Source organism: Enoplosus armatus, chromosome 14 (genome assembly GCF_043641665.1).
Source record: "Enoplosus armatus isolate fEnoArm2 chromosome 14, fEnoArm2.hap1, whole genome shotgun sequence".
NCBI classification, from domain to species: Eukaryota; Metazoa; Chordata; class Actinopteri; order Centrarchiformes; family Enoplosidae; genus Enoplosus; species Enoplosus armatus.
Window position 1 is genome coordinate 14,952,371 of NC_092193.1, and position 25,125 is coordinate 14,977,495.

The 25,125-nt window shown below is 43.0% G+C and overlaps 1 protein-coding gene across 1 annotated transcript; it reads right to left on the minus strand.

Annotated features, from left to right (window-relative positions):
• On the minus strand, window positions 1-13,006 carry LOC139296165 (semaphorin-6B-like). Its single transcript, XM_070918493.1, has 16 exons — window positions 12,886-13,006; window positions 11,733-11,844; window positions 10,735-10,795; window positions 10,548-10,610; window positions 8,004-8,102; window positions 7,830-7,920; window positions 7,446-7,565; window positions 6,729-6,817; window positions 6,423-6,640; window positions 6,204-6,335; window positions 5,776-5,925; window positions 5,506-5,682; window positions 4,459-4,599; window positions 3,463-3,540; window positions 2,384-2,445; window positions 1-989 (listed from the first exon to the last, which is right to left on the minus strand). Exons 1-16 carry the CDS (start codon window positions 13,004-13,006, stop codon window positions 1-3), a joined length of 2,703 nt encoding a protein of 900 aa, XP_070774594.1.
• Between the last annotated feature and the right edge of the window lie 12,119 nt (window positions 13,007-25,125).

Here is a 25,125-nt window from a genome sequence, read left to right on the forward strand (position 1 = left end):
TCACTGGCCAGCCTGAGTCCTGTCACTGCAGTTCTTCTTACTCATCAGCTGGCTAAGATCCACCAGCTCGCCCAGCTCCCCTCGCTCCAGGGCCCCTCTCAGAAGGGCCCTGCTCAGCCCGGGGGCGTGTTGCTGGGACATGTAAGAAGCCTGGCCACTGGGAGGGGGCATGGAGGGCGGAGGCAGGGGGACGGGGACCATACCGTGGCTGCTGAGGATGTATCCTTCCGGGGCTGGCCAGCGCAAAGGCAGCGGCTCGCCATACTCCATGGGGGCGCTGGGTGCTGAGACCACCCTCCTGCGCTCAGGCGAGTCCTGGGGGGTCATGGGGTATACATATTCTCCTGCAGACTTCCTGAGAGGGGCTTTGGGCGTCCCCTTCCCTCCTTTTTCTTGCTTGCTCAGGCAGACATAGTGCTGGCGTGGCGTATCATTCCCCCGGCCCTCACCACTGTGTCTCCCGCCTCCCCCCTGCTGGAAGAGTCTGGTGGTTAGGTAGACGGAGGGGGGTATGCGGCAGGGTGAACCCAGACCCACAGAGCCTCCCCCCAGGTACGTCTGGCTGGTATCCCACCCTCCAGAGTTGGAGTCCGACAGTCGTAGGCCTCTGCGTTTCTGCTGGGGCGTGTGCTCTGGGGTCGGCAGGAAACCCGGGTCGAGCTCTCCTGACTTCACCCAGCCGTTGGGCATGACAAACAGGGTCTCCCCGCCCTGAGAGCAGGGGCGCTCCCCGCCTCCCTGCCGTGTCACGCTGAGCACGGAGCCTCCCATCCCGCCGCCGTTGCTCAGCAGGCCTCGTTCACGCCGCTGGATGGAGGACTGGGAGGCGTTGCCGTGGCGACGGTTGGTGGGCTTGTGGGCCATGATCCAGCACACGGCGAGGCCGGAGAGCGCCGCCCCAATGGTGAACGCTGAGACCGCAGACGCCACAAGCAGGTTGAGGGAGACCAAGCTCTCCGGTTCAATCAGCAAACTCTGCTGCAGAATCCCTGAAGATTAAGAGACACAATTATGAAGATGACATTTAGTAGCACAGCACATCCTCTCTCAATGTCTGTCCACAGGGTGCGCTTTAAAATTATGATTATTATTACATATAGTGCTATTCTGCTACTTCTACTTAGAGCTTTCCCCCTCACAAGATATAATGTATCATAATAAATCAATAACTACAATAACACTCATAATTGGTGATCATCGTGTTCAGCATTACACAATTATTATCTTTAAAGGGAGCTTCTCTCCAGTCTGGCCTTGAGGCTCCACAGGATCCAGGTTCAGAGAGGCCTGCACTTGTCATCAGCACAGCTCAGACCACAGCAGCTGACTCTCCTTTTCTCCTCTCCTCTCCTCACACTTTCCATCCTGCCGCCTGGTAAAAGAGTCTCTCCTCGCAGCATACCATTACCTCAGTGTTTCCACCCAGCTCTAATCACTCCCATCTGCAGACACAGCAGCACATGCCTGTCCCTGGCTCGGCCTCTGCTGCGCTTTCACCCGCTCGGATTAGAGTCTGTCAGGTCTGCAGCCTGGCACCACTGACTTCTCCTGCTATCACTTCCTCAGAGCAGAAGCCCATATATCAGTTTAAAACAAATGAGTGTGATGAGGCTATTCACTCTTTTTCTGTTGTCTTTTGGAAATCCAGATCCAACTAATTGGATTATATGACTTTAAAACTGGCGTAAAACAAGCGGAACAGCTCAGAAAGAATCCGCTGGAAAGGAAATGATTTTTTTCTGGTTTCCACTGACTTTGTGAATTTCAGAGCAGGGTTCAAAGAGGCCCTCTCTGGCGCTGCTGCAGTGACATCTGAGCCTCTCGGCAGAAGTGACATCAGTATTTTATGCTAAGCTATTTCCAGCTTGCTCACCGGCTACCCTCGGTCACTCCTCTCTCAGAGGTTCAGCTTTGAGGGAACAAAGCCTCGTACAAAGTCCCTCACCAGGAGGATGTTGCATTTCCCATCATGCAGTCTTAGTGGTATTGCCTACCACCAGTTACACTTCTCACATCCTCCCTAATTAAACTGTCTCACACTGGGAGCGTTTTGACCTGAAGTGAGGCTGAAACCAAAATCCCAGTTCGACTCCCACCTGATTAAGCGCTGACAAAGACACCAAAACACTAGCAACAAGTTGCTAATATCAAGGTTGAATGGATCTTGCTGAGCTGGGGAGGAAATCATGTTACACCTTGGATAATTAAAATGTGCTAAATTACAGAAATTGTCACAAAATATTCTCTCTCAAGGTCTTTTCTCAGAACAAAATGTTCGGTGACAAGTAGACAGGTGTAATGAGGGATTCAGCCACTAGGCGGAGCCTGCCCTCAGTCCACCGCACACACACTAAAGCATCCATGTCATAGTGCTGCAACCTACCATCACAGTCTCCTAGATGGGAGGTGGTGTTTCCATATTCCACATCTTGTTGAAAAGGCAGCCTGCAGTCACACAGAGATCACAGATCAGCACAGCAGAGCCCTTAATTCACTATATTTACAGCCTAACATAACAGAAAAAGTGAATTGAAAATAACTCATACATGTAAAAATTGACTTTTTATATGAACTTGCTCTGATTTGCATAGTAAACTGTACATGAATTTGTTGATAGTAATCAATTAAATTGATATGGCACATATTGATGTGTCATCCAGTGTAATGGGATACACTATTGAGCCCATTATTGATTTTCTCTGCCACTCCTCAGGGAGGTCAGAGGTCAGGGTCAGCCATACAGGTGGTGATGGGAACTGAAGGCAGGGATTGTGAAACTAGGTACAATGTTTGACTTTTATACAGATACAAGTATTACAACAATTGCTGATATTAATACTTTATATTGTTGTTGTCATGGGAACATGAATTTATAAAGGTTAAGGATATAAATTACATTAGAAATGATTAGGATTCATTAATAAATACTATAAATAATGCTACATCAAATATTATATACCCACACAGCTTTCCTGGCTTAATTAGCTTACATGATGAAATGAAATGAACTGAACCGTTACATATTCTGGATGATCTTTTGATCTACTACATTTAAAACATATAACATTATTTTACAGCTTTAACTAATTTATATTGTTTAGTAGGTATGGACACCATGTGAGTAGTGGATTCAGTGTATTGCTCAAAGATACAGGGTGAATATTCAGTACTAACAAATATCAACAACTTAACCAATCTTGCTTAGAATAATAATGGTTTCTTTTATTTAACTATAGAATATATACCACCGTGTGCTTGTTTGGCCATTTTTGGCATTTCTTTAATCATTTTCTTCTTTATTGTATTGTATTTATGGAGTTTACTGAGCTACAAGTGTCACTGTCCACTTTATTTTTGTTTCTTTTGTTTTCTTACATGTGTAACTATTGCCATTGTTTTACAGACTAGTGTGTGTGTGTGTGTGTGTGTGTGTGTGTGTGTGTGTGTGTGATTTGTCCTCACCGTGTGCCTGGTCTCAGGAAGGAGCAGGTGCTGCCTCTGGTCCAGCCACAGTATGGGTCCCTGGAGGCTAGACAACTCCTGCACACACACACACAAACACACACACACACACAAACACACACACACACACACACACACACACACACACACACACACACACACAGACACAGACACACACACACCAATGAAAATATAAAGTTAAGAAATGCAGAGTACTGACCTGATTCTCACAGTGGCCATTTTGACCATTTTAGCAGTAAAACTCTCCCAGGGAAAAAGTTACCTATCAAACCTGGGAACAAGTGTCAACTATGAATTTAGCAGGGACGTTAGCTTACTGTCTAGCTGGCTAACAAGGTAACTAGTGTGAAATAGTGTGTGTCCCTATGGACCTGGGATTTATTTATGATGATGTTTTGAAGTGTGTGTGGAGAACCTGTGAAATGCTAAACTCTCATCTGGTATTCATCTTCATACGCAGCAGCCACACATACTAAATGAAGGTGCTTCTTGTTCTCAGTTTCCTGTATCCAAGTGTGATATATGGCTGCTGTGGGAATCAGGTTCACAGTGTTTCTTCTTCAAAAGATCCGCCCCATATGTGCAGCAATAAACTTCTTGGTATTCATAATGAATCATTCATTTTTATTACAATCTTAGATCAAGACGATCTTGAAGCCTCTTGTATCAAGTTAAATACTATTTCCCAGGGAAAAAAATCACACAAAATAAATATTAAACCAAACAAGCTAGCTGTAGTTCGACAATCACCCCATATATCTGATTGAAGCAATGGAAGAATTTTAATATATTTTATTGGGATAACTGCACTAACAGGGAGTGAGAGCACAGGGTCAAAACTAAAGTTGGCCAGTAAGCAGCACCTTGGCTACTGGCCACTGCTACAGTCAAACTGACCTAATTATCAGCCACAGAAACATTGAGGGAAAGGAAAATACTCTCCGAGACAAAAACAGGAGACTGCGTGTCACTTACTTCATGCAGCGTGAGTGCAGGTGGCAGCGAGATGTGGGCACTCGGACCAGGCAGGAGGGAAAGGCCAGCAGCAGAGTGTGGCTGGTCCGGTCCAGCGACAGAGACAAGAGCTGACGAGCCTGAGGAGAGTCTTCATCACACCTGCAGACACAGGAGGCAGAGGGTAAGGAGCCAGCAGAGGGAGGTCAATGTACTCTTTGTGGCCTCAAATCAATCTGTGACAGGGTCAAAGGCCTCATCTGTTGGTACTTGAAGACAGAGCCCCGTGCCCTAACCCTCACATGAATGGGCCAAACATCAGCATGCCAGAGTTTATCTGGGCCTGCGCAGACGCTGCAGAGACAGTTTCGCTGCTACCATTTTGTGATGGTCAGGTCTAGTACAGTATCACAAGACAATAATTACAGGAATAGTTATAATTTGTTACAAATTATGATCAATTCAACATACATACACATATTTTCATCCTTTAGAGCTGAAACATTTAGTTCATCAATCAATATGTCCGTCGAACTATTTAGATAATATTTTGATTGTTAAAATGCCAAATATTCTCTGGTTCCAGCCTCTCAAATGTGCACATTTTAGGCTTGTCTTTGTTATATATGATAATTAACTGAATATCTTTGGGTTTTGGACTTACTTACAGTAATAATCACACTGCACTCATCAGCATTTTTCATTATTTCTGACAATTTCTGGACTAAACAATCATTATTATTTGAGTGAATAACATGTCACATTAATCGATAACAAAAATGTTGTAAGTTGCAACCATAAAATCAAACTCTTTAATCATATATGAATATACCTGTAATGAATATGGTCAAATAAATAACTGAGTAGGCATTTATGCTAAGCTGCGCATCAAAAATGTTGAAATCAAATATTTAGAATAAGTGTAATTGAAGACAGTTCTTGGGTGAAAAACACTCCAGTTCTCAAATGGAGGCGGGCAGCATGAGACTTTATCTATCTGGAGCAACATGCCAAAATGTATTTACTTTATTGGAGATCAAGGACAAATATATCTCGACTCCTACTCACTTCTCTGGGTTGAATCCTTCCACCTCCTCCAGAAACACGCTGCTGTGGGAGACAGAGTCTCCACTGGGAATCATCAGAAACTTGAGGATGGTTCCTCGGGTCGAGCCCAGGAACAGGACTGTGCGGTTCTTATGGGGACCAGCTTCTGTGTCCACCACCATGGATGTCAGCTGGTACCTAGATAGACATGCATATTTTCAGATTTAAGCTTCCTTTTCTTTTAATAAAAGTTGTGCATGGGCGCTATTAAACAACTGAGTCAGTATGTACCGTCCCATAGTCTTGACCACCCAGGGTCTGTGCCCCAGTAGTGGAACAGTCTCGTCCATTAGCGGGTGGGTCTTCACAAAGTTCAGAACCTCATCCGGCAGGGTGGTAGAGGAGCTAAATCTGGATCCCTGCACTGCACACCCCCCTGGTCTACAGACGGAGAAAGAAACAGAAAGAGGGAAAGTGAAGGTTGAAGAATAGATAGATAGGAGTCCAGAGAGAGCAGGAAGAAAAGAGCCAGGGGAGTTCTTTATGCGGCTGCTGGAGGCTGTATTAAAATATCTGCTGAATAGTAGTGAAGTTGCTGTGTGATTGACAGTTGGAGCTTATAGCAGGGGAGTTAGTAGACTATATGTGAGACAGATGCTCAGGACAGCAGCACTGCAGTATTCTCACAGACACTTTGCATGACAATACCGTAACAATACCTGGGTTTGGGCACTGCTTCGTCCGGTACAGGAGTCCAAATAGACTCGGGGGATTTCTGCTCTTTAAATCGTCCCTCAAAGACATGAGCGAGCTGCTGCATGTCAAACACGCACACCGCAGAGCCGGGGATGCTAGCAGAGACAGAGAAAAAAGAAGACAGCGATGAGAAAAAAAACATTTTGTGCGTCTTTGTGTGCATGTTGTGTGTGTCTCTGTACCTGTTTGGTGGCGTGGAGAAGAGACCCAGAATGACGTCTCGTCCCTGCATGTGGATGATGCCGCTTGTGGCGTGCAAGAGGTTGAAGTAAAAGTGTGAGTCTCCCGGGACGGAGCAGTTGAGCCGTGCCTTCAGGAAGGTGGTCCACTGTTTCTCGAGGACACGCTGAGAGCCGCCCAGGTCTGCCTTACACACACGAGCCACACGGGACACCATCACCTGGAATAAAAACAAGCAAGGTTTAGTAAAATGGAGGGGTGATGGAATAAAAGGAGAACAAAGGTGCAGAAAGAAAGAGTGAGAGCACCTTCTCTAGATGATGAAACTCCATGGCCATCTCTCTGAAGAAGAAATAAATATGAGGCCCCCACTCCATGGAGCTCACAAAGTATGGCTCTGAAAAATAAGATGAGAAAAACACAGTTAGACAAACACACACACACATACAGAACAGCAGCGACGCAGTGCCGGGGGCCAAAGCGTACCGCTCCACAGTCCTTGAAATGATGCTGTAATGTCACATCAACATGGACCGCTGCTGTCCACCGGACTCGCTCATTAAATATTCATGTCCTGTTTAATTTATCATCGAGGACAAGAGGATTCACATTATTTATCATTTATTCATCCATTCAGCACTGTTCTAGCTTTGACCTGCCCCGGCTTGTTTTTTTCTCTGTGGAAAACAGGCTCCACTGTGCAGTCAAAAGGCTTGTTAAAACCCAGAATCTGCAGAGTCCACCTAACCTCAATACATCACTCTGTCTGAGCGTGTTCCACTTATATGAATCTATTAAATGCAGGCTTAATCATCTTTGGTTTCCCTGAATGTAGCTTATTATTTAGCCCCCAAAATCATCTTATTCACCTCGTGAGCAACTCATGAAAAGACAGACAAAAGGTTTAATTTTCTTTCAGTAAACTACTGAAGATAATGGTGATGGTTTCTGTTATTTGCTTCCTGATTGTCTACTGAAGGTGTCTGCCTCTGGAGGGTCATTTAACTGTCTGTTTCTAAAAGTACCTCTGAACCATTTGGAGTCGTGTTTGACTGTGCGGAGGGCGGGGCTGTCGCCGAGGCTGCGATATATCACTGCATCGATGGCCAGGAAGTCGGTCACGGTCCCCGTAAAGAGACTTCCATCTGAGAGCGAGAGAGATGCACATGCACAGAAAGGAGGAAAGGGGGAGATTAAGAAGAAGAAGGGGAAGATACAGATGGAGAGATAGCACAAGGTCAGGGAGATTAAAACCAAACAGGCAATGCAGCGAGAGGTCTGACTATAAATCATTTGTAAAGGTAAACACAAGGGCACAGGTGTTTCAATGTCTGGAGCTGAAGACTGAGTCTGCTGTCTGCTACAAGCCCTGAATTCTTCATCTTTAGTGTGCAAACACAAGACACTACCTGCAAATAAAGCCACATTGGCATGTCGTGGATCATACGGGCACCGTGCCATCCCACTGACAGGCTCTCCCATCATTTCAAGAGTGTCTCTCTGCAACAGGAAAAAAAAGGTATAGATAAACAAACTGGCAGATACACAGAGAATGACCAGCTGACAGATAGATGGTTACTAACAGTGTAGTTGGCACACAGCGGGTTGAAGGCGTTTGTTCCACACACAAACAGGCCGCCGTGCTGGCTGAGCAAAACCTTGATGAAATTACGGCACTCTCCCTGTGACACAAAACACAAAAGGAACAGATTTAAGATGAGGAGAAAATGACAAGGCACAGGGCAATGCGAAAAAGACAGCTTTGAACCAAAGCTAAGCTCAAAACTACCAGTCAGAGCAAGAAGACTGCGAGTGTGAAGTATGAAAAATGCAGCTTAAAACAATCCTTAGAGGAAATAACACCCTCAACCACACTCCATCTGGAGAAACAACAGGACAGGGACTTTATAGCTGTCTTCAAAGTGGATGGCTGCTGATTGAGCTGAAATTTAAAGCCACTACCACTAAATGTATCTGAAGCTTGATGACACTGGTCAGCCCCTCAGGTCCTTTGTGATAGTATTTTACAACAGTGTCAGTTGATGGCACTTTAATAAACCTGTGTAGGTTGATGATTTGTAAATCAGGAGCTGAATTCAGAGCTCCTTCTTGACATCGAATGATGCTAGCTTGTGTAACTAGCTAACAGTATGTGTGACAGTCATGTTTTGTTGGAGGATATTTTAGTAAATATACTGAGACAGAGACAGCAAAGTATTTTGCATAAAATTCTATTTGCACATCATTTGCCAAATGCCAACAAAACAGTGCTCTTACTTGGGATTGAATTATACATACTTATCAACTGATAGTATTCCAGTGTGTGTTTGAACCACCGAGGCAAATCAGTGTTGGCATTATTTCTGGCCAAAATTTTAGTTTAAATGAGACTGAGCAAGCCAAACTGTTTTGCCTTTCAAATGTGGAATTCTCCTTCTGATAATATATTACTGAATAATGCTGTTCTTGTGATACTATGATTGTCAATTTTGAAGACTTTTTTCATTGCCGACTTTCTGATGTCATAGCAGGAAAAGCACAAGTTGAAGTAAATAAAGGAATAGTTTGACATGTTGAGAAATACACTTATTTGCATTCTTACCTAGAGGTAGATGTAAATACGTCGTTGGAGCCAGCAGCTTGTTAGCTTAGCTAAGCACAAAGACTGGTAACGGGTGAAACAGCTAGCCTGGCACTTTCCAAAGGTAACAAAATCTGCCAAGCAGCACCTCTAAAGTTCACTAATTAATTAATTAATTAACTAATTAATCAATTATGTTATATGTCATTTGTTTAATCTGTAGAGCAGTTGCCACGCCAGACTCCAGGAAGTCAATGCTCCCAGCCGAGAAATAGTCCAGCAAAAAACTGTAACAATTGAGTTGTTTTTACACTTTTTATGCGGATTTAACAAACAAGATATAATGGGTTAATTAGTGGGTGGTAGGCAGAGCCAGGCTTGCTGTTTTTAGTCTTTAAGCTAAGCTAAGCTAACGAGCTGCTGGCTCCAGCTACATGTTTACCGTACAAACATGAGAGTGGTATCAATCTTCTCATCTAACGCTCTGCAAGAAAGCATATGAGTGTATTTCCCAAAAACCTTACTATGAGTCTGTAAAGCATTAGGACTGGTCTAGTAACTATTCTACTGTATGTCAGATGATTCGCAGTTGCATCAACAATGCCATTTACCCTAAGCTCTATGATTTGATCTCTTCATCTGAGTTGGCTTGTTTTAGCTAACTCTTTTCACCTTTCTGTCTTTTGTCTTCTTCCTCTCATGCTCTCACCATCTCTCCACCTTGGGTCTTTCGCCTTCTGTCTTTGTTCCTATTTCATCACAGCTTTAATTCCTTTTTTTCTATGCTCCTACATCTTTTCTTCTTCCATCTGTGTTCTTTGAAGCAGCACATCTTTTCCTTTTGTTGTCTCTCTGCCTCTTTCTTACCTGATGGCTGCCCTATCCCCAGCTTTCCTCCGCCTACGCGCATCTCATCCCCACCTATAACTCCCTTCCTCAACTGATTTCAATTACTGTTTCCTCCCTGAGGCTGTGTCACTCTCTCTGCTCAGTTTGCTCTATAATGTTTCCTGTTGCCTCTTTTTCTTTTTCCACGAGTTCCACCCAGACTTGATTTTGCCTGTGGCACAGCTACATTTATACAATAACGCACATATTTTAGGGTACACCCTGCAAACCAAGCTACCATCACATTGAATCTTTCTTTTCTTTCTTTTGAATCGTTTTGGTTTCATATCTCAGAACATTGTCAACATCACTTTACATACACACATAATTCTTCCATTTTCTGGCCTGCTCTATAGGCTCTGAATGAGTTATATGAAGAAAATTGGCACAATGTAGGTATGCGAGAAAATGGCTTTCAAGCTTCATGGACATCTTTCGGCCCGGGTAACGTTTCACTGAGCTAGCGTGATTAAGTGATGTGCTGATTCTGTATCAACAAGATCAAATTTGTGTAAATACCGTATGCAGGTGCACCCGAAGGAAATAAGGTTTCTCTAACAGCTGTTGTGTCCGTCCATGCGTGTGATAGTGTAGATAGTGTTGATGCACGTGAGAGGGGATCTCAAAGTCAGCGTGTTGTGTGCGGCGAGCACTGTACCTCATGTTTGCCCTTCATCCGGCACACTCGAATGTCGTTCTTATTGGATTCCCATGTCCGTTTCTGCCAAAGGAATGAACCTCAGTCAGAATATGTTTGTATGTGTACGTTATCAGTTATTAGTGCATGTTTGGTTTAGTGTGTGTGTGTGTGTGTGTGTGTGTGTGTGCAAGGAAATTAATCTTACCTTGCTGTAGAACATCTCATCGCCCACCATGTTATCCAGCTCCACTCTGTACAAGTCATCTCTAGAAAACACACAACAAATCAGTGCCATTATAACCCTAATATATTAATATATAATATATGCTATAAACAATGTGTAAGGAAGGGGTCAGCATTTCATAATAAAACCGATTTATAAAACATCCTGTTTTAGGATTTTATCTGACGGCAGATGTAATGTCTCCCATTAGTAAGTGAGGGCTAACAGAGCTACAGCAGCTTATGTTAATAATCATTTGGCAAAAAACAAGAGTATACGTGTGAGGATATGTGAATTTATGATCTGTGTTGCACAAAACAGTGGCCTGCTTGATTTATGGTTGAGTGAAAGTGCTGCTGTTGTTGTTGCATTAGAAAACATGTTCTCAGCACACCATTTCTGCCACCTGTTTGTGTTTTTTTTGTGACACAAATCTGTTCTGATCAAACAGGCAAAAGCCATAGAATAAAAACTGCATTTGAAATGTGAAATGTTTCATTTAAATTAGTTGGATTATATTATTTATTAGTCAGCACAAGGTACAGTAGTCTCAGTCTTTATGCCTCTCTCTTTAGTGGGGGCATTATTAGATGTTACATGGTCGTATTTATTGGGAAATATTGTATTTACATTATTAACTACAGTATGTTTGAGAAAATTCATGTAAAAACTATGTAAGTGAACAATTCAGCTTTCATCTTGAGGCAAAATATGTTTGCTGGAGGACCAGATTTGGCCCAGGTACCACTATTTGTCTCCTGCTGGTGTAAGGCAGTTCTTATTTTCTGTATCTCATGATGTGAACAAACAGCTCTCACTTGACATTTAACAACAAGATTGAAAACATCCCCACTAGAACAAACTGAAAATGTCCTCCGCAGAGTGACAGCAGATGGAAGCTGTGGCATCAAATGAAAGCAAAGGGATATTAATGCGAGAGCGTCAGAAACACACAGTTGGAGGCGGTTGCCGTTGGTTACCTGGCTCCTATGTAGAGCGTGCGGTTGACTTGGAGGACTGTCTGGATGTGCAGCTCCTGTCTCTGGGCTGAACGATGAGCTCTGCCCAGGAACACTGGATACCTCCGCACAACTGACATGAACACACACACACACACACACACACACACACACACACACACACACAGACAAATAGAGTGAAATGATTACTTAAAAAAAAAGCTAGAAATGAAGTGCCTTGCTCAAGGATACTTTGACAGTTGATGACAGAGTGAGTACTTTTCCATCTATATTTACCCAAAGAAGGCCATAAAACAGATTCTCTAACCTTCACTTTAATAGTGTCTTCACTCATTCTTGATGCTTTTGTTTAGGAGAGCAAAGATAATGGGCAGAGATGAATGGTGTAGCAGTCATAGCACGCTGAAACACTTTTATCCTCTTAGTGTTTTCTTTGCTTTTGTAGCTCCATAATGAGAAAATCTGTGTCGTTATTTCATTATGAAAATAAAAGCATTCCCTCTCTCTTCTTCCTACATTTCAGATAAATGAGAGATTACAGATGAGGTGGAGGAAGAAAGTGGCAGCATCAGACTACGAGAAAGTTTCGAGGAGGAGGACAACGGTCTCCACAGGGAGCCCTCATCATCAAGAGACAGATTGGGAAAACGTCTCATTGTCCTTGACTGCAGGGGAGGGACGTAGTGATCCATCTCCACCTGTCTCTTCCCCTTCTCTCTTCCACCCCTCAGCCTTCTCTCTTGTCATCTGTATCACCACATCCAATCCAATTGCCACCCACTTTTTCATCTTCCTGCACCTCTCAACATCTATAACAATCATTTCTCTCTCTCTCTCTCTCTCTCTCTCTCTCTCTCTGTCTTTCTGTCTTTATATCTTTCTTTCTCTCTCATATTTATTGATCTACTATACTGCCATTGTGAAGTCTCTTTATTTATCTGTATGTTTGGGTAGCTTCTAAAAGAAGCTCCACACCAAGGCTCTGACCCTTGACCCCCGATTTCCACATCCACCATGAAACCATTCATCAATGCTACACATACAGTCATGCAGTCACACACACACACACACACACACACACACACACACACACACACACACACACACACACACAAAGACACACAAACACAAACACAGCGGGAGGGAAACATACCCTCTACGGGGACGTAGCTGAGTGGACTTGGTTCCTCTGGGAACGAGCCATCAGCCAGATGAAGCAGCAGGAGGAGAAATGTGAGGGGAGGAGCCATGGTCGCCATGGCAGCAACACACATGCACTGTTAACACAGAGAGAGGGGAGAGAAAAATGTCATTGTGGTGTTCTCAATATTTTTCTGTGTGTGTGTGAATGTGCGAGAGTGACCTTTTGACAGATTTCTTGATCAACAGGCATCTGTGTGTGTGTGTGTGTGTGTGAGAGAGGGGACAGGGTCAGAAGTGCAGCAGGGTGACTGCTGTCACCAACCTGGCTTCAGCAGGGAGCTAATGTGTTTCTGTTGTCTGCTTAGTGGTGTAATGGGGATCTATTGTCAGAAATGTCACTCCATTGTCTAACAGTTTGAATTGAAGGGGATACTCACAGCCATATAACACACTGAGAGACAAAACATTCACTGGATTACAAAGCCACTTTGGGAGGTAATGTTCCTTTCACTAATTGTGTTTCTATGCGGACATATGGAGGTTATATTACTGGTAATTAGTGATAAAAAAGGAATAGCTGGTCTTCATAGATCAGAGAATGAGAGGAGAAAAAGGAGAGATGAAGGGAGGGACTCGGGTGAGCTGGACAATGTCTTTCTAAAGGTCAAAAGTCAAGAATGCCCTAAATCGTGAGCAAGGAAAAGGGGAGGAAACAGATCCTGGTCTTTAAAAAGAGACCACAAAAGGGTCATACTATGCAACATATGTGCACACACACACAAAACATGACTAGTGGCTCTGTGAAGCTGTACTGCGGCACAGCGGCACTTCCAACTAAATGCTTACATCAGCATGCTAACTAACTCACAATGACAATGCTAACACGCTGATGTTTAGCAGGTATCATCTTTACCGTGTTCACCATCTTGGTTTAGCATGTTAACATTTGCTTATTTGCATTAAACACCAAGTACAGCCGAGGCTGATGTAAATGTAATTAGTTTTGCAGGTATTTATCATGAAACAAAGTACAGGACAGATAGACATTTTGACCTGACGGTGGTGCGAAACGAAAAGAAGTCTGTTGGATTTGTCCTCTGGGGACCATTAATGTCTGTTCAAAATGTCATGGTAATCCATCGAATACCTTTTGAGACATTTCAGTCTGTACTAAAGTGGTGGACCAACAGACACACCGACATTGCCATCCATGTTAAAAACCCAAGCAGTCAAACGTCCCCATGCTGTACATCAGCATCTCTTTCACCTATAAAACCAAGACAGTGGAATAACACTGCTGCACATAAGTTACTACCAGTCATAAATTGCTTCAGCCACACCACCAAACACATGTTTAAATGTAGAAGATTTTCTTTGCATTTACTCGAAATGCCTGTGGCTCAGCTACACAGCTTGTGTGGCAGAGCGAACCGTCTTTGATGTGAGAATACTTTGAAAAAGAAGAGGAGATATAAAGAGAGGGAAAGAAAAGACAAGACAAATGAGGAGAACAAAAAAGGGTGGAGCACCTCTTGTCTTGGGGAGCTGAGAGCGCTGCTAAAATCCTAGAAAACATGGAGTTTGATGGAACACAAATGAAAAGAAAGGCAAGAAATGGAAGAAAAGAGATGTGAGCAATATGAATGCTGTTCCCATCAAATCAACCTGAATACCATATCTCTCCCCCAACCCCCACTTATTTCCTTTCATCCCCTGTCTCTCTCCCTCCATCACCCACCTCCTCTCGTCATTTCTCTTTCTTTATATCTCTCGGCTTGTCTGTTCCAGGACAAAAACGCTACGACTGTTTTCAAAGATAGAACACCAGGTAGAGAGGTAGATGTGTTAGTTGCTAAGGTGATGACAACTGCTATTTGAAGCACACAGATACACCCAGATGTAACACGCACATGCTCGTATACATAAGCACATTCACCTGTGTTGCCAACACTTCAGACATGTGCATGCGCTTGAGTGACAAGCTGTTTGAAGACATCAGTGAGGCGATGTGGGCTGCATACTATACACTGGGGGCCACTTCAAATGAAATTCTAGCCCAGAGATTGCAGGTTTGACGTCTCTCAGCCTTCTCCTCATCAGAAGCATTGGAGGAGCCCTGAGGGGGGTGGAAGGTTTGTTATGTCTGACTCTCCGTTGGGATTCCCTGAACTAGAACTGATTGAGTCAGGTTTAGGGTCAGCCCCATTTCATTATGGCCATTTCATGAGAGGGATCCAAATTTGGTGCTTAAACCTAAAATGAAATTCTGTTGTCTTGTATGCGCTGAAAGGATGGATGGATGTAATTAAATGAAACGTGTGTTCCAGTAAGATTAGGCATCATATGGTTATGGACCAGCTTTGTCACATTAACCCCTTCACACCGAGTGATAAAAATCACACTCCTTGTTCTCAGAGTCAGAACTCAGTCAAATCTGAACACGCAGACATGATACACATATTGTTAGATTCAGTGTGACTAACACTCCGAGAATGCCATTACCAATGTCCATCATGTAATAAACGTCTATACAAATCATCACATTTTTAAGTTTACTTCAGTATCATAGTATTCCAGTATACTTTGAATGGTACCAATTTGCCAAAATGTAAACATATTTGCAACATTATACTTCCTGTTTACATCCCCCAAGCATTATTGGAATTGTAGTTCCAAAAGTAGAAAGTAATATGATAGTAATATTATAATAATATTAGTGTCAAAATCCATCAATATTCACTTTTTTCATGTTGCACTATCACTGTCTAACTTGTTTAACATTAGTGAGGCTCAGAATGTCCCATCACCATGTTCTTATATTCCTGAAACACTGACATTCTCATCTGTCCGTCCATGCACAGATATTAGCCTTGTCTTGAAAACCTGTTGACATACAGGGAAAAAACGCAAACAATTTTAAATTCCTTACAACAATTTAGCATAAAACTGTGCTAAAACATGAATAGTACAATTTACATGCAAACTGATAGCATTTATAAGTAGCTCAGCTTATTCTGACATGACCACATATAGCATGTACATGTAATGCATGTAATGAAATGCACTAAAAGCCTAAAAGCCTGCAACTAAAGAGAGAAAAAAACGAGCAAAGAAGCCTAGGGTTCAAAGCTGGGCATCCCTCTTCCCTTCCTCACTCTTTCTCTCTCACACACACAGACACATTTGCCAAACAGCCTTCACATGCTAGATACCAAAACCCTGCGGACAATCATTGATGCAGCCCCCTCATTAGAACGCTTATTGATTAAGATTATTGATCCATAAGATAGACCAACAGATCTGGGCCAAGGCCAACATGTTAGAACTCTGCTGCTGGCCAGTGCCATGACAAAGGCAGTATTTTTAACGCTCTGGTCTATAAAAAGAGGTTTGAGCGCTTTGACGTTTGGTTATCAAGGGTTCTGAGTTTTCCCCACTGAGCCGAAAGAGACGAGAGAGATGAAGGATGAAAGACAGAGAAGGTTTGAGTAAAAGACAAAAAAACAAGAGGACGAGTGATACCGCCTGCTACAGACTTCCAGCTCATCAAGCTATAAAAAACAGACCGCTGGTGACAGAATGAGTATCAGGAAATCAAGGGAAGAGAGACGAGCGAGCGGAGAGAAGAAAGGCTGTTATGCTATTTGTGTCAGATCATGTCGGAGTGATAGGATTAAATGGTGTGACACTGACGCGGTTATCATGGGACGCATGTAATGTCGGCGACCGCCACATAGTGTAATCTACCCTCATCAGGCAGCCCATTAGCAAATCACCTGCTAACACTCACATCATTAACCAATCAGCAGGTCATCTGAAGGAGCATAATCACCTGCTTTCACCTGTTATCAAGTCTGTCCATATGTTTTGTCCTCCTGAGCTCCATTTCATAAAGTCTTTTTCTCCAGTGTTTTGTCCACCTGCCTCAGCGGATCTGACAGGAATGACAGCAGCATCCTGGGAATTTCTATACACCCCCCCCCCACCACCACCACCAGTATGTCAACAAGCTGTAAGAAATATATCTATTTAATGATTATATATTTAATATTTACCCAAGATCCCATCCTAAAATGCCTCAGTGGCCTTTAGTGTATATTGGACATGTTCATATTTGCACAAGGCATCTCAACTATTAAAGCTGCTGAGCAAGATCAATACACTCTCATCCCACTAAACAGAGAAAGAATAAAGAGCACCATCCCTATCCACACTGAGAGGCATTTACTGACCACGAGGAAACACCGAGACATAAATTCAAAAGCCCTCAGCAGTCCGTCTGAAGGCACAGATACACTAACGCTAACCAAACCCAACGTCATGGATGCTGCGAGCACTGTTGTCGAGATGCTCGAGCCATGACCTGTGCTGCACCCAACTACAGTGCAGCCATTAATTCATCCTTTGATATGTGTGTGTGACAGAAATGGGATGAGAAAAATCTAAAAACACATTTTTCCGTGGCGTTGAAATCTCTTCACTGTATCAGAATTGTGTTTTCTGATGCGTTGCGTTTAATCTGTTGTTGTGATTAGGTCTACAGGCAAAAATCTTTCTCTCTCTCTCTCAGTTTTATCCCTCTGTCTCTCGCTCTCTCTTTAGCTGCTGCAGCCACTCCACTCTGTGCCTTTGTTACCGTAGCAACCAATAGCAAAGCTAGGCAGAGATGTTCTATTGCAGTAGATGTAAAAGCGGGGAGGGCGGGTTCGCCCTATAACACATATGCATGTGAACATATGTGTGAGCATACACACACATGCATACACGCACACACACTTAAGCATGAACCCAGATCCATGGACATTCATATGAGTGTGCATGAACACATACATGGACACAGACATGGGGAGGCGGGGGTCCCCTCTCTCTCAGCAAGGAGGGGGATGGGGGAGCTGCAAGCATTTTGTCTCCACATTACCAATGCACTGGCAAGACAGTAAAGCTCATCTGAAATCAATAGATCAACAATGGAAAATATTTATTGAAGACACAACAATGAATTTACTACACATTCACTTTGAAAAGATGCTTACTGCTGAGCCTTTTTTCATGGGGTTTCCCCTTCAGAGATGTAATATTTCAGCTATCAGCCTGTTTATGTAAAACCATTCAGACTCATTAAACTTTACTGGGCATAAGGTAAGCTGTGACGCCATAAACGTGATTACTTGAAGAAGTATGTGTGAGGATAGCTCTCTTTTTTGTTGATGGAAGCTCTGAGACTTCCTCTGCTGGATTATTATGACAGGTTGATTTACAATTTAAAAAAAATGATGGATCAAGAAAGATAAAGTTGGATTCAAAAGTGTAAACTGTAAATCAAAAAAGAAAAAAGAAAAAAAAAAAAGATGTGATATATCAACTTGAAGACTCGGCTGAAACAGAATCCTTTACGCCCTCTTCTCATTTGTAACACACTTGCTCCTTGAGGACAGTATGCAGGTTAAAGCCCGGAATAAAGTAAAATGGCCTGAGGGTAGAAACACAGACACAGGCTAAACTGGGAGAAGTGGGTCACCTTCACACTTCAGTACTCCACCCTACAAGCACTACAGCTTCATTAATAGACTTAAAACTGATTTCCACTGAAAATGGAAAGTGCACGAACAAAACGTAACTGTGACAGAATGTTTGTTTCACTACGACACAGTGCTGATTCCAGAGACTAGTACAAGTTCAGAAAAACATTATATGGCTCCACAAAATAACAACACCAGCAGGTGCATTACGTAACAGATGTCTGCACCTCGAGCTTTAAGACAAAGTTGTTAAGAGTTCCCCAGTTAAAGGATTGGATCGATGTGATACACACAGCAGCTTTCTCAAGTTTACTTCACACTCAGGTTGTGAAACTCTACCACGGGGAGAAAAGTCTCACAATCCAGCTTGTGTAGCCTTTCATACCCAGATTCATGTCACGCAAATTAACTGGAAGACTAAGACTAAAATTTCACTGATTACACAGTAAAAAGACAGAATAAACATGGCTGGAGCATCTGTAACGTCACCCATAGAGATGTTTTGAAGCTTAGACTTGTGATTGCTCCTGTCCATCATACCACTTTTTTAGGTTTAATATTTTATTTTTTGAAAGAAATTGAATTTTTTTTTTTAATTAATCACAAAGACACACTGTTGAAAAAAGTTAACTTGGAAAACATAACAATGTGCTGACTTTTTTTTTCCTCTCTCACTCACTTCAGAGTTTTCGGAAACAAGTATTTAACGACGAAATATTAGCACTTTCACCTGAACGCTGAATTCACATTTGTACAGTTTACGTTTTTGAATGGATTAAACAAATAAGATCTGTTGATCAGTGAGCTTTAGAGGTGTTGGTATAGCCAGGCTAGCCCCCCACTCCCCTCTACAGTCTTTGTGTTAAGCTAAGCTAACTGTTGGCTGTAGCTGTTTATATTAACGAACATACATGAGAGCTGTATCAATCTTTTCATCTGACTCTCCACTAGAAAACAAATTAGCATATTTCCTGTTGAACTGTTCCTTTAATTTCACATAATCATACTTTGTAAAGATTACTAACTCAGTTGGTGAATGTTGGTTGAGTCCACACATTGCTGCAGGGGTAACTGTGGTTTTATGAATGTATGAATGAATGTCAGGTATTGCCAACTGGGGCTTCAGAGTTTGATGCAAGTTCAAAATGGTTGCTGTGAGAATAATTATTACTGGTATTAGAAATCTCCCATAACAGGAGGCAGAACTGGTAGAGCCACATGGTGTCAAAGCAAACATGTTGGGGTGAAGAGAAATGAACGCACATATTTATTCAGATAGACCATTTCACATGCACTCATATACAAACACAGGGGTGAGCAAATGTGTTGTCGCACATGCACACCCATGCACGCACGCACGCATACACACACACACACACACACACACACACACACACACACACACACACACACGCACACACGCACACACAAACACAAACAATCATGCTCTCTTCAGCAGAGGAATCACTGTGTCAAGTCTTTATCTTATCGAGGTGGAGGCGATATTCCCTCAAGTGGCTGCCTGTCTCCTCCGAGCAGGTCTAATCAGAGTTAGGGGAATCTGTCTTTTGCTGTTAAATATCCTAAAATACTATTCAATCTACAGGGCCGTTTCTATACTAATGCAAAGGTTACCTCTGCATAGGAACAAGCTGTGTGCTGTTAGGTTACATGTTTGTGTACGAAAGAGGAAAAAAAGATAGAAAGAAGAGAGAGTGAGAGTGAATGAACGAAAAGGAGAGAAGAAAAGAGAAGATGGTAGCGTAGAGACAGAAGGGAGATGAGGGAAGAGAAGAGTGAAGATACAGAGGCAGAGAGGAAGGGAGATATTCCCCTGGGTGAGTGCCATAGGTAATTAAAATAGGATGGACAGAGCTGGAGTCTAGCCAGAGAGAGCTCCATCTCCCCTCAGACTTCTTCCCCAATCAGGCCTTCTGCCTAAAGCCAAATTGCTGCTAGTGACGGACACACAGTAGTCTATAGATACAGTGAGTTATCAGCTTATGGATAATAGACATTATCCATACAGTGGGATAAACAGCTCAGGAAAGCAGGTGCAAAGCAGTCAAACACTCGCAAATGATGAAATTTGGGCTACAAAACAGGTAATGTGTATGCTTCTGGTGCTGCACTGAGACAGAAATGCACAGACATGCACATGACACACACACACACACACACACACACACACACACACACACACACACAATTTATGGTGCTATACAAAGCTGCAGCAAGGGCAAACGTTACTAACCGGAGTTTGACTGCAGTAAGCACATATACATTCACTGCACAGCTCTGAGCTGGAGGCGAGCACATGAGTATGCAGTGCACGCACTCAGACACACGCTATGAGCACAGAGTCGAACACACGCACACTCCAGCGCGTACGACAGCAATGAAGATGCTGAAGATGACAAGGGTTTTTCATCTGTGAATTTGACCCGTTTTCATGCTGTTAATATTCTGTTTTGTCACACAGTGTTAATGGTGCACTTTGTACTGTACAGGGCAGTCCACTGACATCTTTTCTTCTGCTTAAGTGTGTCTTAAGCTAACCTTTGTGATTTTCTAATATATTGCACAAAGAGGAATCATGTTATATCTTGGAAATTGGTGCTCTATTCATATAAATAAATTGTGATACTAGCTGAAATATTATTCTTTTGTTATATTTTTGGTTTGTTTGCTTGCTAACCACAGTCCAACATCTCCCTGCCTTTCATTTTTCTACTTCAACAAAGACTATGCTAAATAGGCTGTGCTAATGTCTCAACGTGGCAGCCATTACCATACATCTCATAGCCTGTTAGTGACTTCTCTTTTGCCGGCGTAGAAAGGAGGCACAGGCTGAAAGGTAGCTCATATTCTCGTCGTGTTGTTCTTTGTGCGCTGTGATCACCAGTATGGGTAAATATAGCTATTTTGGCTGAAGCCAGCTAAGAGGATCACAGCTCACAATAGGTGGTCTACACACAACAGATAACAAAATGCCAAAGAACCTGCTTGTGGATTGACACATGCACACATGCACACATGCACACAGACACACACACACACACACACACACACACACACACACACACACACACACAGACACACACACCACTACCCAGAGACAACACCTCCCCTGAGAGCTTTCTCTCCTCCTCGCAGGTATAATTGTGTTTCTGCTGTACTTTACTCCTCTCTGCTCAGTTGTGACTGGGCCCCACATGAAAAGCCATAATTAAAAGAGAGAAAAGTTGTGTTTGTTGCAAAGAAGGGATGGGTGTGGGAGAGGACAGGATGAAGGAAGGGGAAAGATTAGCCACAACAAAGCTTCATCAGGCTCCAAAACAATCTCGAGTAGCTGGGAGACAAAGGACTTGGATGTGCCTTTATCTCCCAATGAAAAAGTCCTTCCAATCCCTGTGGCTAAGCTGCCATAACTAAAGCCCGCCGTTGGTTTAGGTCTTCGCTGAATTTTGTTGGACAACAAAAGCAGCAAAATATATCATAAGATAGACCAAGCTCCCGAGAAATGTATATCCCTCCATTCATTTTGTGCAAAGAAGTAAAAAGTCAAGTGCCTCTGCAGTGACATTTGAGGAAAGGTTATTTTGTTATTGGTTTATTTTGTTTTTGTGTGCATACAGATGTGTGTGAGTGCCTCAGTGAAAGCATGAAGTGGACAGTCATTTTCCCACTTTTGAGATTTCGTGATGTAAATGAGATCACAGAAGGTAAAAGATCAGACTACCTTTGTCGTTGTAAGTTGAAACAGCTGCGATATCACTCGCAACCAAATTGCCAGGCAGTTAAACGTGAGGACCAGCTGCGTGCAAAGAGATCTTCATTTGAGAGACAAACTAACTCGTACTTTTTATGACCCTCACACACACTATAACCAATACACACACACACACACTATAACCAATACACGCACACAAAAAAGCATGTGTGTACCCTAAACAGACACACTCTCACAGATCACGCATGTGCTATCATCTACTATTATCATTAGTGTCAGAGGTGTTGTTAACATGATACAGTGGACAGAACGATAAACTGCAAACTGAACACACATGTTAGCATGTTATAGCATGTGCAGAGACCACACAGTATGCACAGGGATGCATTAAAAAAAGGCTGCACCTCAGGGGAGGAATCAGTGAAGACAGAGAGTCATAAAACTGAAGATGCATGGCCACTGTAAAGTGGGATTCTTACATTGAAAACAACTGCAAGGCATTATTACACGGTATATGTGGCCGATACAGCAACCAAATCCACATGGTGGATTGTGGTGTCCAGTTTATGGAATGGACTTCATAAACTCATAGATGAATTCAATGGACAATTTACAGCAGAGTTTGCTATAGGTAAAGCTCCTCGCCTTGTGTGGTACCTATTATCTCACTCTTTTACTTTTCAAACATCTGGAAACACTCACATCCAAAAAGCCCAGTTAGGCTCCTGAAAGCCTCTCACATCAACACAGAGAATGTTTTGCATAAGGGAGTTTTTTAAATATACCTGTCTCAGAATAAGAGCTTGTTTCTGACAAGTAAAGAAAGCATGCCTGCATGACTCCTGACCCTCTGGCCCTCTTAATCCCGCACAATGACTCCCTGAGGTCTGCACTCTGAGGACACTGCTGGAATAGGTCACCCAGCAGATGCCTGCCCAGCGAGCTCCTTCTGATCTTATTGCCCCGAGGTCTGCGGACTTCAACACCCTTTTCAAGTGCTGATTTTGCACTAAAGAATCCCACCGAACCCTACCTCTAGATAAACACTGCACTCTGTGTGAAACTGCAACTTCAAACGACTCTGTAACTGGCTGATTTTAAGGAAAATAACCATTCTTTCAAATCTCTTGACACTAGTCATAACTTTTCTTTATTTTATGATCAGATTAGAGAATAATCCCGTCTGCTCTCTGACGCAGAGAGGGCTGGTTTCTTTAGGGCAGATGGGAGTTGATAGAGCAAGTTTTGAAAGTTACATAAAGTTCATCTAAACACTATAAGAGCGCACATTAACATTCCTTCATACATAAGCAGAGCAGTGAGTGGGCGGCATCTCCAGACTGTGTGAAAACAAAGAAATCTACAGTGAGGATAGGTTACAGCAAGGAAAAGAATTAGGAGAAAAAACATCAAGTTGTTTTAAGAAAAAAAATCTTTTGGTAGCTTTAAAATGGAAAGAAGCAAATCCACCCCATTGTCTGATATGAAGAAGAGACAGAAAACTGAAGGTTTAGTGGCAGCTTAGAGCCCCACAGTGTTAAAACCAGGAGTGTTTGAGTCAGTCAATGTTCCTCTCTGTGTACCAGCGGTAAAGACAGGCAATTTGTCGCCGATTGCTTGATGTAGTCTCTTGGCGATAGGAACAGAGAAGCTGTTAGGTAACATCTCTCTCCTTCCAACATCTTCTGTCTGTTTCATCTCACTCTATTTAACACACACAAAGACACACAGACAAGGTCTCAGACAGTCATTCTACAGATTTTTTATAAACGTGGTCCTTAGCAACCCCAACACACTAATCTGCCGTCGATTTACTCTCTTTGTGGAGTAAGGCTGTATTATGCTGCAATCCAATCTCATTTTTCCCCCCGTGCTTGAGATGCCCTGTTTGCGGCTTAGCATGTGTGATTGAATAGGGTCCTATGTGATCAATGGAGCTCATTAAATGTCCCTGTGGGCAGTTGTCTCACCCTGAGGCCCTCGTAGATTGCTTTTACCTGCAGCCTGCTCTGCCTTATTGCTTCAAGTGGTTCCAACTTTGTTTGCAGCATAATTAATTCTATAATTGAATTACTCAAGCCTGGCCTTTGCATGCTATTTTCCTAAATCTCAACTGAAGTATCCATTTGGTTCCCTTCACTATGGGCTGTGGGTGTTTTGGTGTTAGAGGATGGGTGGGGTGTTCGACTGCCTTCCAAAGGGAGGCCGAGGGAAACAGTGGCTGCACCTGTTGTTCCCTGCGGTTGCTGTGTGGTGGGGTTAGCACCTGCTCACACGGCTGCTGTGTGGCTGTCTGTGTGGGCAGCGGGGATAACAGGGAGACCATTCACACCCGCTCAGACTGCTGTCTGCAGCCCTTCTCCCTCAACGCTCGTTCACTCTGAGCTCTCTGCTCCATCATTTCTTTTTCTGTCTTTTACATCCTCCGCCTATCCCCCTGCAGCCTATATGCCAGATTGCTATCTGCCACACTTTATCCTTTGTATCCCCAGTCTGTCTGTCTGTGTTTCTGTCTCTCCCCCTCTCCTCCTCCTCCTTCTCCTCCGCCTCCTTCTTCTCCAACCACTTCTTTTTGCCTTTCAACTCACACAGAAACACCAAACATAAACAGCAGCAGCTGGGAAGCGTTATAGTCCTTCTGTGGAACTAGATAGCTCTTAGTGTGAAGGATGTAAACAATAAATTACATATAACTACTAAATCACTTCAGTAAGAGCTGGGACGGCAGTGAGTGAGCTTTTAACTTGGGCCATGGAAGCTGGGAGTGTGCGGTGTGGTTATGGGCAATTTAGGTGACAAGTTATTGTAAGTGTGCATTTTGGACAAAGGACATATTTTAGATTATTCTCCAGGTTTTGTCAGTCATCTTTGGATCTGTATTTACAACAGCTGTCTAAAGTAAAACGCTAAGAGACAGATATTGGGCATCTATGTCTAAATCACTAATTAAATTGAAATACCTGAAACATAGTGTGCTCAGTGCATCTATCATGCCACT

Coding starts and splice junctions, on each gene's coding strand:
- LOC139296165 (XM_070918493.1), bottom strand. CDS start 13,006: ATGTGTGTTGCTGCCATGGCGACCATGGCTCCTCCCCTCACATTTCTC. Junction 11,845..12,885: donor CAGCTACGTCCCCGTAGAGG/GTATGTTTCCCT, acceptor TGTTCATGTCAG/TTGTGCGGAGGTATCCAGTG. Junction 990..2,383: donor CCATCTAGGAGACTGTGATG/GTAGGTTGCAGC, acceptor CTTAATCTTCAG/GGATTCTGCAGCAGAGTTTG.